The sequence below is a fragment of the Mixophyes fleayi genome, chromosome 4 (assembly GCF_038048845.1).
Source record: "Mixophyes fleayi isolate aMixFle1 chromosome 4, aMixFle1.hap1, whole genome shotgun sequence".
Lineage (NCBI taxonomy): Eukaryota > Metazoa > Chordata > Amphibia > Anura > Limnodynastidae > Mixophyes > Mixophyes fleayi.
Window position 1 is genome coordinate 148,166,812 of NC_134405.1, and position 16,330 is coordinate 148,183,141.

Sequence of the window (16,330 nt, forward strand, 5' to 3'; positions counted from 1 at the left end):
GTTTGTTGAATATGTTTGTACTGACCTATAACCTTTTTTTCTCAAAAAAAAATATATTAAACAATTTAAAAAAGGAGACAAAGGAATTTAATATAGAATAAAAAGTACCTATGAATTAAATGTATTATTCATTTCATCTCCTGAAATTGATACTAGAAGTAATTTTCTTACAAAATATAAAACCTAAATTCTTCTGGTTGCAGCTGGGAGGCACAAACCGTGGTTTAACATTCTTTTATATATGGTGGGTCAAGCTCATGTTCCCCTGTACTTCCTGTTAGGTTGTTGGTGATCCGTGTCTAGCTGCACATTTTCTATGTGGGTACCTTCCCATGAACTAGTCATTTTAGTGGGATAAGTACACATGTAATATAATCGTTACATTTTAATTTAATACCTGCAGAAATTTAGTTATGTGCAAACATCTAGTTATGCAGGTTTATCCTTTGTGTCTGTATAGATTCCATGCTTGCTGCAGCTAAAGCTCCTCCCAAATGCAAACTTTGCTGGTGTGGACACTCCAGAAGATATGACAGAGTCTACATACCAGGAGCTTTTCCAGGCGGGTGGATTTGTGGTTTCTGATAAAACTGTATTGGAAAACATAACGTTGGGTAAGTATTTATTTGTTTTCTGTCTGTCTTTTTCTCTCTCTCTCAATTTCTCTGTATTGTGTCCATATATCTGTCTATCTATATCTATTCTCTTTTTCTCTTCTCTCTATATATACCTCTCCAATTTGATAGTATTTTGCTTTTGCCACCAATGTTTAGCACAGTTGGCCATGGGCAGCAGCGGGGTATACTGAGCGAGGGCGTCCCAATGTGGGATGTGATTGGATTATGTGACGCTCAAGTAACGGGAGTGCAGTGGGACCTGGCTTTGTAATACTGTATTCAACCTATAATATATGCTGCTTGTATTCTATTACTACTTGTGTATGACGTGTGCACCATCAAGGTTGTAAAAGTCTTTCCATACAAGATAAACTGTTGGGAAATGAAATCTATATGTTGACTACACAATTAATTTTTTTATTTTTTTTTAGGAAAGCTAAAGGAGGTTCTTACCATTATAGAGAAAATGAACAGAACCTCAGCTTGGAAGTGGCTACTTCATTACAGGGAGAATAGGAAACTTAAAGAAGATAAAAGGTTATTTATATAGATATGAATCTCCTATCTGTACCATTATAGCTTTGCTTTGCATATGGGATGTTTTGCTGTTCTCTAAAATTTCACAACTCTATATATGAGTTAAAATATTACTACTAAAACAAAACCACTCATCTGTCATTATTATGTGTTTTTTAAATATCTTGTTTAAAAGTTTTTTATTTCTTTTCTGTAAAACAGAAAAAAAATGTATTGGAAAACTGTGCCAGGGATAGTTCAAATTGTTAAAGAACATAATCCAGGGTTCATTTTCAATTAAAAGCATGTCCTTGTACCATGTGTTTGATGTTTCAGATATTGTATACATCCTTTTAGGAATGATTTTGCCTAATTTAAATAATCAAATTATTTTTACCTGATTATTTAATTTCCTTGAAGAACTGCATGGCAGCCCACACAAACAAGTTAATCCTTAGACTGCTGAGTAGAGACAGGAAAATAGGTATATAGTGTGACTTTTCCTTTCCGTCTTTTAGTGTCTTCCCAAGCTGTTTCTGAAAAATATATCCAAAGTAACATTGGGGGTGAGGGGGGGATTGAGGCTGCCAACATGATTTGCTTATTTCTGTTTCCGAGTCTGCGGCATCCCACATGAATTGGATGTACCCACGTAATGAAACGTGGAGATCAAACAAGAGAGGAAATTAAACGACTCTTACTAGGGCTTACCTAGGACAGCTGTCCTTCGGCTTTTTGTGGACAGGTTCCTGCTCCTTAGTGCAGGCTGTGTACAGGACTCATTGAGCTCTGGATGTGACGTCGGCCCCTTGGGTTACACTCTTATGTCATACCTCAGCGCATGTTTTTCAAATTTACAATGACTGCCTTACTGCATCTACCTTAGGTAGTAGAAAACAGTCCTGGGGAGCCACTACTTGTCCCGGTGGGCCAGTCCGTGTGGAAGTGACACCAGGATCTTTTGGATCCTCTCTGGGAAAAATGTAAGCCCTATCCAGCAGAATTTTTTTTAAAAATATATATATATATATATTTTTCTTCCACTACATTACTCCACTTTGAAGAGACTGGAAAAAGACAAGGAAGAAAAGGAGTCGCTACATTATATTCTGAGGATGTCAACTTTTTCCTGTTTCTACTCAGCTGACTAGAAATTAAACTATTCGTGTGATCTGCCAAGGTCTCTGAAAAGGAAATAATTTTGCTGAGTATTATAGTACATTTGAATACATCCGGATACTTGAAGGAGCATTTGCTCCTGAATTCACCTAATGAAACCTCAGAAATATACGGTTGCTGCAGTCTTGCAGATAGGTGGGAACAATCAATAGACTGCGCTGAATATTTCCATGGTTATAAATGTTGCTGAGGAAGGTTCGTTAATCACAGCATATTTATAAAATGTAAAAAATGAATATATTTAAGGTTTCACTGAGTTGAAACATTGAATTCATCAATGAGTTCAGGCAGTAGTCCTGTCCTATTTAAAGTATCTGGAGTTATTTCAGTAAGTTTGTTGTATCTAGGATTAAAAATTAGGCAAAATAGTTTTTGATCGACTTAATCCTGGACATCGTGATTTTCCAATAGCAATCATTGTATCATTTAGTGCTTGTTTGTTATTGTGTAGTAAGACTGTTAAGCCTCAGAGGCGAGCTTTTAAATATGTACAGATGACAGTTTGTATGTATAGGCTTTGCGAAAGAAACATGGCATTTAAAATGCAGCCAATATATTACTATAAAATACTTTTGATAAACATTCTTTATGTCCAGGGATACTATTTGAACTTTTTTTTTTTTACTATTCTAGTGCCAGTATTTAATATATTTATATAGTTATGGGTTCCTCTTGTGTTATGAAACATTATGTGAGTGAGGACTACCACTCTATAAGACATAGAGCATTTTAACTTCAGTTTATATTTAATGCTGTTTTTTATATTGCTCTCATTGCTTTAAATGGCTGAAGTGTTGTTGTTTTTTTTTCTCAACAGATCAGAGTCTTTTGCTAAGATCAAGCTTTCTCTGCTTAAATCTTACCAACAATCAAATATTATTGAAACCCTGCCTTATCACCAATGTGACTCTAGGTCTAAAGAACTATCAGATGATCTTGCATGTCTCATGAGTGTCCAATGCCAATATATCCGTTCCAGACTTGCTGTGTATTTGACAGGTAATATATTACTTGCCTATCATTTTGTTTCAGCATACATACATGTATCGGTAAACTCATTGCTAGAGATGGAGAGCCCACACTTAACATTTCACTAAACATGTTATCTTCCATTTCTTCAATCAAAAAATCTACAGCGGAAGAGGTTATTCAAGTTGTCATGTGGATATTAGTCAGTTAGCATGAGTTGTATCCCTTAAACAGTGCCTGTAAGTGGTTTAACCACATGTTTACCAGCTCAATGCAATTTTTTATGCAGTTATGTTCAAGCCATAGATGCAGACTAATACATCCTACCTGTTACATATGGATTGCTGGAATTTTCTGGTTGAAGTAGCAAAATCAAGCCGTAAGTAAGATGACTTGTGTGTTACATGCAGGCACACCTAGCTCTGTGGCTGAAGAGTATAAACAGAATGGAATCCTTGTGTATGATGTGGACTCTTTTGTAAGACAAATTCAGAAGGTGAATGCACAGCTCCAGGCTTCATGTTGGTGAGTGACTTCTATATAAACTCTTTCTGACAGTCTTTCATAAACAAAATGAGTTGATGTAACCACCATATTTCATTTTGCAACTTGGAGCACTTTCCAATTAGATTATGGATGTTATGTCACGTCGGTAAGAATACAAACATGCAGAAATATAATTTCTCTATCCTCCTTTGGGGGGGCATTGGGGGTATAGAGTAGGGACAGGGCTAAGTGGTACTTTAAACTTCTGTTTACTAAGCCCTAGCTGCTCCCCCTCTATACCCCACTTCCTGTAAGCCTCAGTTTAGTTTAAGTGCCCGGCGAACAGGCTGCGTCTGTGCGGATTAGCAGCCCACTTCAGTTCTTTTTGCTCGGTATAGGTTGATTTTTAACTTTTTTTATTTTTTCCCTCCGTGTCTGACAGCCGCCAGCTCAATGAGCTAAGATGCGGCTGTCAATCACCGCTCCCCGCACTTGCTGGCTTGTCGGCTCCGATGTAATGAGTTCACATCGGCGGAACAAGTGCAGTGGGTCACAGGGAGCAAGAGTTGGATGTGGGCAGCACGGATGGCTGTGCGCTGTCTGGAGGGGGGGATCGGAGGGGCACTGGAGGCATCTCTTTTGCCAGCCCCCTCTCCCAACGTTCTGATGCCCTCCTATGAGCCGGGCACTGTCGCCACAGGCTGTGTTCGTCCTCCTGATCTGACAGCAAAAAGACTGCAGACACTGCGTGATGAGGGATGGCAGCAGGTAAGTGAACCCCCTCCCAGCACAGTGTTGCGCGTGGGAAAGTGGGGTAGTAAAACGCAGTTCTGTCCCCTGAGTCAGGCTGTCTCTGACTAGGGGTAGTCATTTATTTAAAAAAAAGAAAAAAAAAATTTTTAGCTTGGGGGACTGGGTCAGGCTAGGGTAACTAAGATAGTGAGCCCTGCTAGGCACTGGATTGGTTGAGGGGGTTGTCCTGTTGGACGCTTGCCAATCCAGTGCTGGGCCCTGGGGGAGGTGTGTTCCTCTATTGCACTTCCTCCATGGTGGTCTTTCACTCCTTTGTGTGTAAACACCAGAATAGACAGGACAGAAAAGGGGAGAAGCTGGTGCTATAAAATGGCTGAGTTCTGTACGGTAAAGGGTTGGGGGTTATGGTTTTCCAGAGTTTTTACTATGTGGGGCTATTTGGGTGTATTGTAGGCTCACTTTCTGTTTTAGATTTGTGTGCTGCTTGTCATCTATACTGTGTTTTGTTCACTGTTTATTACTCTTTTCTGTGTGTTTTGTCCCATCTGTTAACATGTCAGATAAGGGAAAATCCATGCGTGTTAAGGCTGGTGTTACTCCTATGTTGAGTTTCCCCTGTGCTGCTTTGTGTGCAGCCTGTCAGTATTCAGAGAGCACAACGTGTGAAACAGCAGCTGCTGGTTCAAATATGGCAGAACCTGCCTGGGCTCGGTCTCTTTCTAATACAGTGGCTGAACTTGCTCCGTTGGTGCAGTCACAGGCTGTGGTCGCTCCATCTTCTAATGTCGCTTCCACTGTAGTGAATGACATTGGTACTGGTTCGCTAAGTCAGGGTTTGCCTGTTCCTATCCCGCTGGAATCTGCAGAACCAGCTTGGGAACAGGGACTTGCATCCTCTGTACATGGTTTGGTTGTGGTTTCTTCCTCTTTAGAGAGGATGTTGCATTCTGTCTTCCTCTTGTAAGCGTAAGAGGGTGGCGGCAAGCCTTCAGGGAAATGAGTCAGATTCTGGGGCATATTCAATTGACGGCGGGATTGCCGAAAATCCCGCGCTCAAAAAATATTACCGTTACTACGGTAATCCTGCGCAGGGAGCTGCGAGCTGAAATACAGCGAGATATTACCGTATTATCGGTAATATTTTTTGAGCGATCCCGCCGTCAATTGAATATGCCCCTCTGAATGTTGTTCCCAGGAGGAGGGTGAATTAGCGGTGGATTCTGACATCGGTGGTGGAGGAGGTTCATTCTGATCGTCAAGAGTGTTGAAGAGTTAATACAGGCTGTGCGTCAGGTACTTGATTTACCTGAGGAAGAGGTTCCTGACGCTGCAGAGGCTTCTCTTTTTGCGCACCGGAAAATAAATCTTTCTCTTTCCCTGCTTCTTCCCAACTGGAAGATTTGTTGTCAGAGCGGTGGGCTTCCCCTGATACGAAGTTCCAAGTATCTCGGCGACTGCAGTCGTATTATCCTTTTCCTCCTGAAGTTCTTGCTAAATGGGAGACGCCTCCATGTGTGGATGCTGCTCTTGCAAGGTTAACCAAAGTAACTACTATTCTTCTTCCTAATGCAGCCACTCTTAAGGATGGTACAGACGGTAAGGTTGAGGCCATTCTTAAGTCCATTTTCATGGCAGCAGGTGCCTCTTTGAGGCCTGCCTTGACATTTGCGTGGGTGAACAAAGCTGTAGAACGCTGGTCAGAACAGCTGTCTGAAGGTTTGTTGACAGACAGGCCGTCCTCTGAACTGCTTAAAATAGTGGGGCAAATTCAGAGGGCGACAGATTATTTAGGAGAGGCGGCTATGGACACGGGACTGATTAGGGCACATATTTCTGCCTCTGCAGTTTCGGCTCATCCGACTCTCTGGCTTAGGTTAAGTCCTTGGAGGCTGATGTTGAGTCTAAAAGGGCTCTTGAGTCCATACCTTTTTCTGGTGGGGCGGGTGGGGTTGTTTGGACCTCAGCTTGCCTACATTATCAGTCATGCAACAGGAGGAAAGAGCACTTTTCTCCCTATTAATGCTCCCAAACAAAGAATGTCCAGATTTCGGTCCTCAGGCAGGTTTTGGGATCAATATTCCTCGGGCTATGTTCTAGGGGCCAGTCATCCGCCCCCAGGGGTGGTTTGCAGCGTGGGCGCCGGGCTTGGTCTTCTCGACATCCAGCAGCGAAGCCTGCAGGCAAGCAGTCCACACGATGACATTTTGGTCCTCTGCTGTCAACAGTGGTGGGAGCCCATACTCTCTTGTTCAGGGCTCGGTGGTTTCAGTCTACCACTGATATCTGGGCTCGGGGTGCGGTTCTTTACCACAGGGCTTCCCACTTGTCCACAAAAACGATTGGCTTTACGAGAAGCGATCCAATCCCTCCTCTCTTCTGGAGTGGTTATTCCGTTGCCAGATACTCAGAGGTTTGGGTTTTTATTCCAACCTTTTTCTTGTGCCAAAACCAGATGGCTCTTTCATACCCATTCTGAATCTAAAATCATTGAACGCCCAGGCTCAAGATGGAGTCTTTGTGCTCGGTCATTCATGGCATGGAACAGGGAGAATTCATGGTGGCTCTAGACATCAAGGATGCCTATCTCCATGTGCCTATCTGGAAGGGTCATCAGTCCTTCTTGAGGTTTGCGGTCCGATCAGAGCACTTCCAATTTGAGGCTCTTCCCTTTTGGTCTGGCCAAGATCATGGCAGTCATGGCTGCTCTGCTAAGGTCCAAGGGGATTCCAATCATCCTCTACCTGGACAATCTTTAAAAGGCAGATTCTCCACAGGTGCTTCAGTCACATATCCAAGTAGTCATCAAGATTCTCACGGTTGGATTCTCAACTTTAAAAAGTCCAAGTTGATCCCATCCCCGCGGATGATCTTTTTGGGTCTTGCATTCGACACCCAACTACAACGGGTGTTCTTACCTCAGTGCAAGATTCTAGCCTTGCAGAAGATGGTGTGAAATATCTGTTGGCGGAACAAAAGCCCTCTGTGCATTTTGGCATGAGAGTTCTGTGCAAGATGGTTTTTACTTTCGAGGTCGGTCCAGTATGCACAGTTTCATGCACGGCAGTTCCAGTTGGAACGTCTGGTTTTGTTCCATTAAGACAATCTGAATCTGGCAGCCCAGGTATTCCGCCTGTCTCCGCAAGCGTGTCAGTCGCTTCTTTGGTGGTTGAACAAACAAAATATCTGCCGGGTGTTATGAATCCCAGTGCATTCACGAAGAGCAACAGAAGTGTAAAGCAAAGTGTCTTTATTCGGGTAAATACACAAACAAAGATTACTCGGATCCACTGATAAGAACAGGTTCCTAAGGAGACTGTATAGTAAAAATGGCAGGAACAGGTATTATAAGTTTTACCCCTGTCCAGGAAAGCAGACAGAGTCCAGGGATCAAGCAATGATCAGACAAACAAATCCAAATAGCCGGGCAGAGATCAAACAAATTAGCGAGGTCCAGAAGTCTGTCCAAAAGGTCGGCGCAACAGGCAAAACAGCGTGGTCCAAGGTACAGGCAAAAGATTTGGGGTCTCAGGCAAGGTACAGGCAGGGGTCATACACAGAAGTTCAGTCCAGCAGGTATATACCAAACAACACAGGAGCAGGTTAGCAGCAGCCAGGGACAAATGGATGAACTGCACAGAGCACAGCTAGAGGCAGGTACTTAAAGCAGTGCGACAGGTGCAGTTCTAATCAGGCATAATGCAAGGAGATTAACTCCTTCAGCCAAGTAGAAGAGTTCAGGAACAGAACAGCAGCACCTCTGGTGGTATGAGGCACTGCTCCTAAGTACAAACAACAGACAGAGTTGTAACACAGGGGATGCCAATTCTCAATTTGGAATTGGACCTTGATCACAACGGATGCCAGCCTTCGAGGTTGGGGGGCCATCTTCACACTCGTTTTCAGAGTCTTTGGACTCTGAGGAATTCAAGCATCCAATCAATGTCTTGGAATTGTGAGCAGTGTTTCATGCTCATCTGAGCGCAACGCTTGCTGCAGGGAAGGCGAGTGAAGATTCAGTCAGACAATGTCACTTCGGTGGCATACTTCAATCATCAGGGCAGCACCAAGAGTCCCTTGGCCATGTGGGAGACGCACAAAATTTTTCAGTGGGCCGAGGCTCACGTTCCAGCGCTCATGGCCATCTTTATTCCTGGAATAGAAAATTGGGAAGCAGATTTCCTAAGCAGCCAGACTCTGCATCTGGGCGAATGGTCTCTCCATCCGGAGGTGTTTCATCAGTTGGTGGAACGGTGGGGTCAGCTGGATGTCGACATGATGGCATCTCGGTTGAACCACAAAGTCTCTCTCTTCTGCTCCCGCGCAATAGATCCTATGGCTGTCGTGGTAGATGCCATGTCTGTCCCTTGAAGGTACCGCTTAGTGTACCTTTTCCCACTGGTACCCATGCTCCCAAGGGTGTTTAAAAGGGAGAGATAGAGGTTGTTTCGTTCCTTCTAGTAGCGCCGGATTGGCCGCGGAGGGCCTGGTACACCGACGTGCTCTCCATGGCAGGAGCTTGGTCGTGGTTCCTTCCTAAGGTCGTGTCTACATTTCATTTAAATAAGGACATTGTCATTCCTGCCCTGACTAATGCTAGGTCTTCGCATAACGATGATTCTATTCGTTATCTCGATGTTGTCCGAGCCTTGCGCATTTATGTGAAAAGGTCTCGGAATGTGCGCAGGACTGAGGATCTATTGATTCTCTATGATGCTCACAAGAGAGGCTGGCCAGCTTCTAAGGTGACTATTGCTACATGGATTACGGCTGTTATCCGTCAAGCTTATAGTGGAGCTGGGGAGCCTGTCCCAGATAATCTGAGGGCGCACTCTACAAGGTCTGGAAGTGCTTCCTGGGTGGCCCACCATGGTGCCTCCAGTGAACAGCTGTGTAAAGCGGCCACATGGTCTTCTGTAAACACATTCACTAAGTTTTACAAGTTTAATGTGTTTGCATCCAAGGTTTTGTAAGGAAGGTGCTTCGTACCGTTTCTTCTGAGCGATCCCTCCCGTGAGGCAGCTTTGGGATGTTCCCGGTGTACTTACTTAAAATCCAGAGGTTTAAAGTACCAGTTCACCCTGTCCCTACTCTATACCCCCAATGTCCCCGGTGTCCTCCAATGGACTAAGAGAAACAAATTTAACATAAATACAAAAATCCCATTTTTCACTTTGGGGGGTAATTTATATTCCTCTCTTTTCCTAATTAAAGGGAAAAATGCCATCTTTCTAAGAAAGGAAAATCAGGTTTTTTTAAATGCATGTCTTCTATGCCATTTTTGTCAACCTGGGTCTTCTGTTCCTAACATGTGTATTGCAATTCTTCTGTCTGATACACAAGTGTATGCAGTAGTGGACACACACACACACACACACACACACACACACACACACACACACACACACCTACCTTTCTAGAAGACGTGTGTGATTTCTCTGGTTCTATAATGGGACCTTGAAAATGTGCGGTTGGCATTGACCGAGGACTGGAGATGAAACTGACCCTATACACGTTGAGAGGCAGCCATTTTGTATGCTGACCAAATATTCATAGAAATGCAGTCTATCAATTCACTAGATACCAGTAGCATCCCTGAGGCATAAAGTAATGTTATATAAGAATATTGGGTCAGTCTACAAAAAGGCTGCTTCCACTATGCACTATGTGGCTGGTGAACTTTTATATTTACCTTTTTACTTTTTCTTAATGGGTTTACAGGTAAACATTTAATTACTTCTTCCTAACCAAAAAAAAATTATTTTTTTTTCAGGTCATGATGCATCAGAAGGTTATGAAGAGAGCACATAGGAAATAAAGATATATTTGTTAATAACAGTCTTGTAAATAAATATTAAAACAAAACAAATAGAAAAGCAGTTCCAGTTTTGGCAGCTGCACTAGGCAATTGTTTTACCTGGTGTATTTCAGTTTGTGGAATCAGTACCTTTACTTAAGACCTTAACAGACACATGCTCTTATTTCTGTACGTATGTGTATTTCTTTACTTCGTTACTTCGCACCTTCTAACTTTTTACTTGCTGGGGATTTTCTACATACTGCTTCCCAATTACTGGGCCGCTTGGTTCTAGTGTGCAGAAAGCCAAGAGTGTACAGTCATACAATCCCTAAAGCTTTGTTTTTATTTGCATCTATAGTCTGAAAATGGATATTTTGAGGTATTGCACAAATAATCTGTCTAAACAAGGGATAGAGAAGAAGCTAACCACATTAGTCAGTGGGGTTTTTGGTGTGTTTAAACTTTTATTACTATTTTTAAAATATCTAAATTATTTGCTTTCATAAGAATTATAATAGCAAAATCTTTGTTTTGCAGGATGTTATTTATAAGTAGTTAAAATATTACTTTATGTATATCACAATGAAATACTATATTTTTCTTGTATGCTTTGTAAGTTAATGTATGCACAACATTAAGCTATTACAAATAGCTTAAAAATAAGCTAGTAATATAAAACAATGTATGTTAGAAAACAACACTTGTACAAATGTTATGTTTTCATATATTCAGTTGTCCTCTTTGAATTCCCGTTGTGTCAGCTTCAAAGTGTGTGTAGTAGATTTTGTAAATAGGGTCACATCCCTAGGGAAGTCCCATTTCTGATATTGCTCTTTTTTTTGTATGCAAGATGTACAGTGAATGTAATAGGATAACTTTATTGACCTGTTTGAAAGAATCTTTCTAACAATTTTATAAATAAAGTGTGCAAAAAAGAATTTTGACATTGAAAGCATATGCAATAATATAATTTGTATCTATAACTGTTTTCATGTCGCTTATTTTATTTACTTTTCATATATCTGTAGCTGAATTGATTTGAGTAAAGGCTGCTTGGTGGTCACACTCCATTTTTAGTCATATAGCTTTTAGTAATATCAGCTATAAATACTAAACGTGCATGTTAGCCTTGAGCATAAAATTCAATTGGTGCATTGGCAGATCAGTATAGTCTTCGGGGTTTATTTACTAGATGGCGGTTAGGACGAACCAAAAATTCTCGGCAGTTTGATGTCATTTTTTAAAATGGCAATTTTATTAAAGACAAAGCCCATCAGGTCTTTGCTTTAATAAAATTTCTGTGTTTAAAAAAAAATGACATTTAATGATATTTTTCGCTTTATAAAATTAGCACCCTTTTAAATGCGAACATAAAAATGCAAATAACAACAAGGTAGGAAGCAAATGTACAGCAATTTTACCAGAGAAGTGCAAAATTATGAGCCCAGCAATGCATTGCTTGGTTGCTTGTTTTTTAAATGGTTTGTACCATTTTTATTATTATACAAGCATTTCAGCGACATGATTATATTGTTGGGAACTTCATGCAGTATCAATGTTTGATCACAGTTCATCACTCAAACTCTAGCCCTCTCATTGGTGCTAATGGCATCACTGTAATTAATATATATTTATGTTGGTGGGGAAATATGAAAAAAATATATATTGACATGTGGGAGAGAAGGATAAAGTGTCATAAAATTATTCCTAAATTGCTCATTGAGCATTGCCACATTTCTGCCCCCCATTCCAACTAAATACGATGCAGCATTGTTTGCTACAACATACTTATAAAGATCACACAATGTATTTCTGTTATCAGAAAAATGATTTGCTTTAGATATGTACAGTACAATACTGCCTACTTTTTAGAGAGCTCATCATAAAGCTGATGGACATGTTCAAGTCACTTTAAGGGATCAATTTATGCACAAAGTGTTATTGTCAAAAATGGCAGCAAGGATATTATTGCAGTAAAAAAGGTTTTAAAAGTGTTTTTTGTTATTTAATCTTATGCTCAAACACAGACAAACCCACTCTTCCAATTTTTCCATCAAGTTTTATTCTGCTAATTATAGCAAAATATGCATGTTCTGTGTTTATCACATACAATATACAGAGCAAAAACAACACAACCACAAACGTGAAATGAAAGCAAAGTAGCTGACCACCTGGGTCACGGAAATAAGACAGTCGCCAAGCAAAGCAAAAAAGGAACTGCTCCACCTAGACCAGATCTATTCAAATGTTGCTGGGTAATGAATAATTAATACACAAAGTATATCTACACCTGGAATAGGGGCCTAAGTCTGGGTACACACTACAGGAAAATTATAGCGATAAAAAAAAAAAAGTCCCCATCAATATGCCGATTTCTGTGTACACACTATTGAAGATATAACGATCTGCTGAAAAGAGGTTCAATGACTGCAGAGAGATAAATTGCAAATTCTCCTTTCTGGCTATTTTGATGGTGAATCAAGCAAACCATGCAGGGTGACAAATTACAGTGATTTTTCCCTTGATGCTTACAGCTACACTACCTTTATGACTGAAATATTTTGTACAAATATACTGTATTGTATAGCTGAAAAGGGCTTTCTACAAATGAGCTCAATTAAGTCATTGCTAGCGTAGACATGTCACCAGAAAAACTATTAGCTCTGAGGTTAACAAGGTGGAATTCCTGCCCTATTGTAGAGGGCTGTGGGTCTATTTTTAAACCAAACCAATCCTAAGGATTTTGGTAGTAATGAGTGTTTGCTGGATAATCAGAATGAGTCAGCCAGCATACAACTCCTTGACCACATGCATGCTTGACTTGCATGCGTATAGCTAGGACACAGAGTATGTCCAGCTCAGTTTAATAAAAGAGAGCTCTCTGGATGCATAGACATAATAGACAGAACATTTCATAATTCCTGGGATTCTTTAAAGACTGATATAATATGTGACAAATATATGTTTAAAAAAAAAAAAAACAACACAAAAAAAACACAGGATGAATTTTATTGCGAATTGAATGGAAGGGTTCCAGCCCCCTTACACATTTCATCAGGAACCTTAATAGGGAGGTTAATAACAAATTATTTCCACGAGTGCAAGGGCCAGCCTCTACTTTATTGTTTTTTGTTTTTAATATGAGAAATCCAGCTGGCACATACAGAGGAGATAGAGATGTGAGGGATATGAACAAATCAATGTTTCTTCATGTGGATGCCAAATGGTACAAACAGGGATCAATTCTGGTTGCATTCTTCCCCCAGTCCCCTCTCCTCTCACTGCAGGATCCCTTTGGATGCTGCAAGCACTATCGGATGCATGGCATAAAAGTGGATACATCTCTCTACATGTACAAAACAATGACTGCAAGTCTGCATCGGGATTATATATGATCTAGATGTGGCCAGCACGGACAAGAGCATCTGAGCACTGATCGGCTTGCTACTGTCACTGCTCATCCTGTCCACTCGAAATACGCTGGTGTTTCTTACAGTCATCAAATTCAGGCACCTCTGGCCCAAGGTGACCAACTTCTTATCTACTTGGCTGTGTCAGACTTGTTTGTGGCTCTGCTGGTGATGTCATGGAAGGCAGTCACTGAGGTGGCTGAGTATTGGCACTTTGGAAACTTCTGTGACACCTGGATTGGTTTTGACATAATGTGCTCCATAGCTTCTATCCTCAACTTGAGCATTATTTGCCTGAACCGCTACTGGGCTATCACCAATCCCTTCAGGTATGAAAGGAAAATGATGCAGAGGGTAGCAGCTGTAGATGGTCTCCCCATAGCTGGGCTGGAAGTGTGTGTACTAATAGCTAAATTGTCATTCCAATTCTGCAGAGGGCATACACACTGCAGAATTGGAGCAACATTGTTCCATCACTGAACCAAGATTTTTCCTTGCGTTTAAAAATTTGGTTCAACAACATGGGCTTTGGAACGATAATAATTCCTCATTGCTGGGTACACTGTACTGTGACATCGGCCCAACCTGTCATTTATCGGCTGAAAACACAGTAGTGTGTACCAGTCTAAGGCAGTCATCCAGACTCTTAATGATTCAAACTTTGGACAGGATAATTAGATTAATCACATATTGTCTTGATAACATTATCTACAGTATTAAATTAACAGAAATATTGGTATTTTAGGAAACTTAGGACTTAAAGAAAGATGGGTTTTCATAGGAACATCAAGCAAGGTTGGAAGCCCATCATTGAATATTATCTGCAAGGCATGACAGGTTCCAAGTATCTAAAGAATGCAGATTTATAGATTCTGAATTCAATGCTTACCTGCTCAAAAGATTTGAAAGAGTTTTCAGTAAAAAAGTTGACAAATTGTAACAATTTCAATACCAATCCGGAAATATCTACCTTCTAATTTTAGGAAATCCTATTATATGAAAGTGTAAGTCTATCCACTCCTTTCTCGGACATTAATGAATTACATATGCACCATATTCGGACTGCCTATAGCAACAAATCAGATTTTAGCTTTCATTTATTTAGTACCTTCTACAAAATGATAGCTAGAATCTGATTGGTTGCTATAGGCAACATCCCCACTTTTTCAAACCCGCAGCTTAGTAAATCTAAATTGGTCTTCAGGGTGAATTCAAATCCCTGCAATGTCTAACTGCTCTCATTTTCAGGTACTATGGTACCCAAACATTACTAATGGGTTTGTTTTTTGTTTTACTTGGGGGATGGGGGTTCACATCTCTATGGGGTGCAAAGTAAAACCATTTAAGTTACATTTCTGGAGAGTGCTTTCACAAACATTCCTTAGGCACTCTGTGTCACATCACAGGGGACCAATGTTATTCAAATTATAATCTTCAACTTTGTTTGAGACCCAAATATTTACATCTGTGGAGAATGTTTCTGAAGAAAGACCTCCCACGGATTGGAATAATATTAGACTTGCTTCAGTTAATTCCAGAAAATAAACCAAATATCTCAGCTACATGTCGTAAGGTATTTAACATATTGTCACAATCTGAAAGAATCAATATTTTATCTGCATATAATGCAATGTCCTCACTTTCTCCACCTACTTCCAAGTCCTTTATATCAGGGCTATTTCTAATTCGGCATGCCATAGGCTCTATAGCTAAAGCAAAAATGTAAGGGAAAAGTAGGCAACCCTGGAGGCTACTCCTTTCTAAAACCTCTAGTTATGTATCTATTTACTCAGATTCATGCTGAGGACATAGACTATAGCAATCAATTTATTAAAATTAGGGCCAAACCCACAAAGCACTTCCAAGCGATATGTTCATTCTACCTAGTTGAAAGCTGTAGCTGCATACAAGGATACCCCTACCACATTGGGTTATGTGGAAATTAAAGGCATGTGTACACAAGCATCTTACGTTAATAGTGATCGATTTATATGGCAAAAAGCCTGTTCGGTCCAAATGTGGGAATATTTAGAATCCTTACCATTTTTGAGAATAAGTATAATAAGTGCTTCAGATATGCATGAAGGAAACTTACGTTAATCAAATAGTTATTGGAACATTTCCAAAAATTTAGGGACAAAAAAGCCGCTATGTTTTTTAAGTAATTTGGGAGACCACCTAAGTCTGAAACTTTACCACGAGGAGCTAAATTGAGGTGAACGGGGCATCTAAAAGTTTGCATAGCAAACTGGGCCTTCTGCTGGGATCAATTCTGTCTTCAGTTAAGGAATGTTTTACACCACATTGATCAACCAGTTTGAGGATTGGTGTATTATGATTTTGTTGCTTTACTAAAAAGACCAAAAGCCTTTCAGAATTATTAGCCTGAGCATATTGGGTGTGTTGAGCAAACAAAGCCTTTCTTTTAATTCATCTAATGAATAACCTCTCCCAAGATTTTTGAACTTTTTAGCCATTGTATACGTGATTCAGGTGTTCTTATATTAATCTACTTCCAAATCCAAAATATGTTAAGCTTCCAAAATCTTATCGCTTTGTGGCAAGGAGAGGTATAGAATTAAACTGGGGGGGAATGGTTGGAA

At 40.5% G+C, this 16,330-nt stretch overlaps 1 protein-coding gene across 8 annotated transcripts in view; it reads left to right on the forward strand.

Annotated features, from left to right (window-relative positions):
* TASOR2 (transcription activation suppressor family member 2) overlaps positions 1-11,300 on the forward strand; it is a 79,014-nt gene extending 67,714 nt beyond the window's left edge. For 7 of the 8 annotated variants that reach the window (XM_075208570.1, XM_075208573.1, XM_075208568.1 and 4 more), the window contains 5 exons: positions 461-614; positions 1,049-1,154; positions 3,130-3,311; positions 3,692-3,806; positions 10,291-11,300. In XM_075208570.1, coding sequence (XP_075064671.1) covers positions 461-614; positions 1,049-1,154; positions 3,130-3,311; positions 3,692-3,806; positions 10,291-10,297 — 564 coding nt within the window. In that variant the 3' untranslated portion in view covers positions 10,298-11,300. Of the gene's footprint in view, positions 1-460; positions 615-1,048; positions 1,155-3,129; positions 3,312-3,691; positions 3,811-10,290 lie in introns of those variants that run through there. The other variant, XM_075208569.1, reaches the window with a different exon arrangement.
* The last annotated feature ends 5,030 nt before the right edge of the window (positions 11,301-16,330 follow it).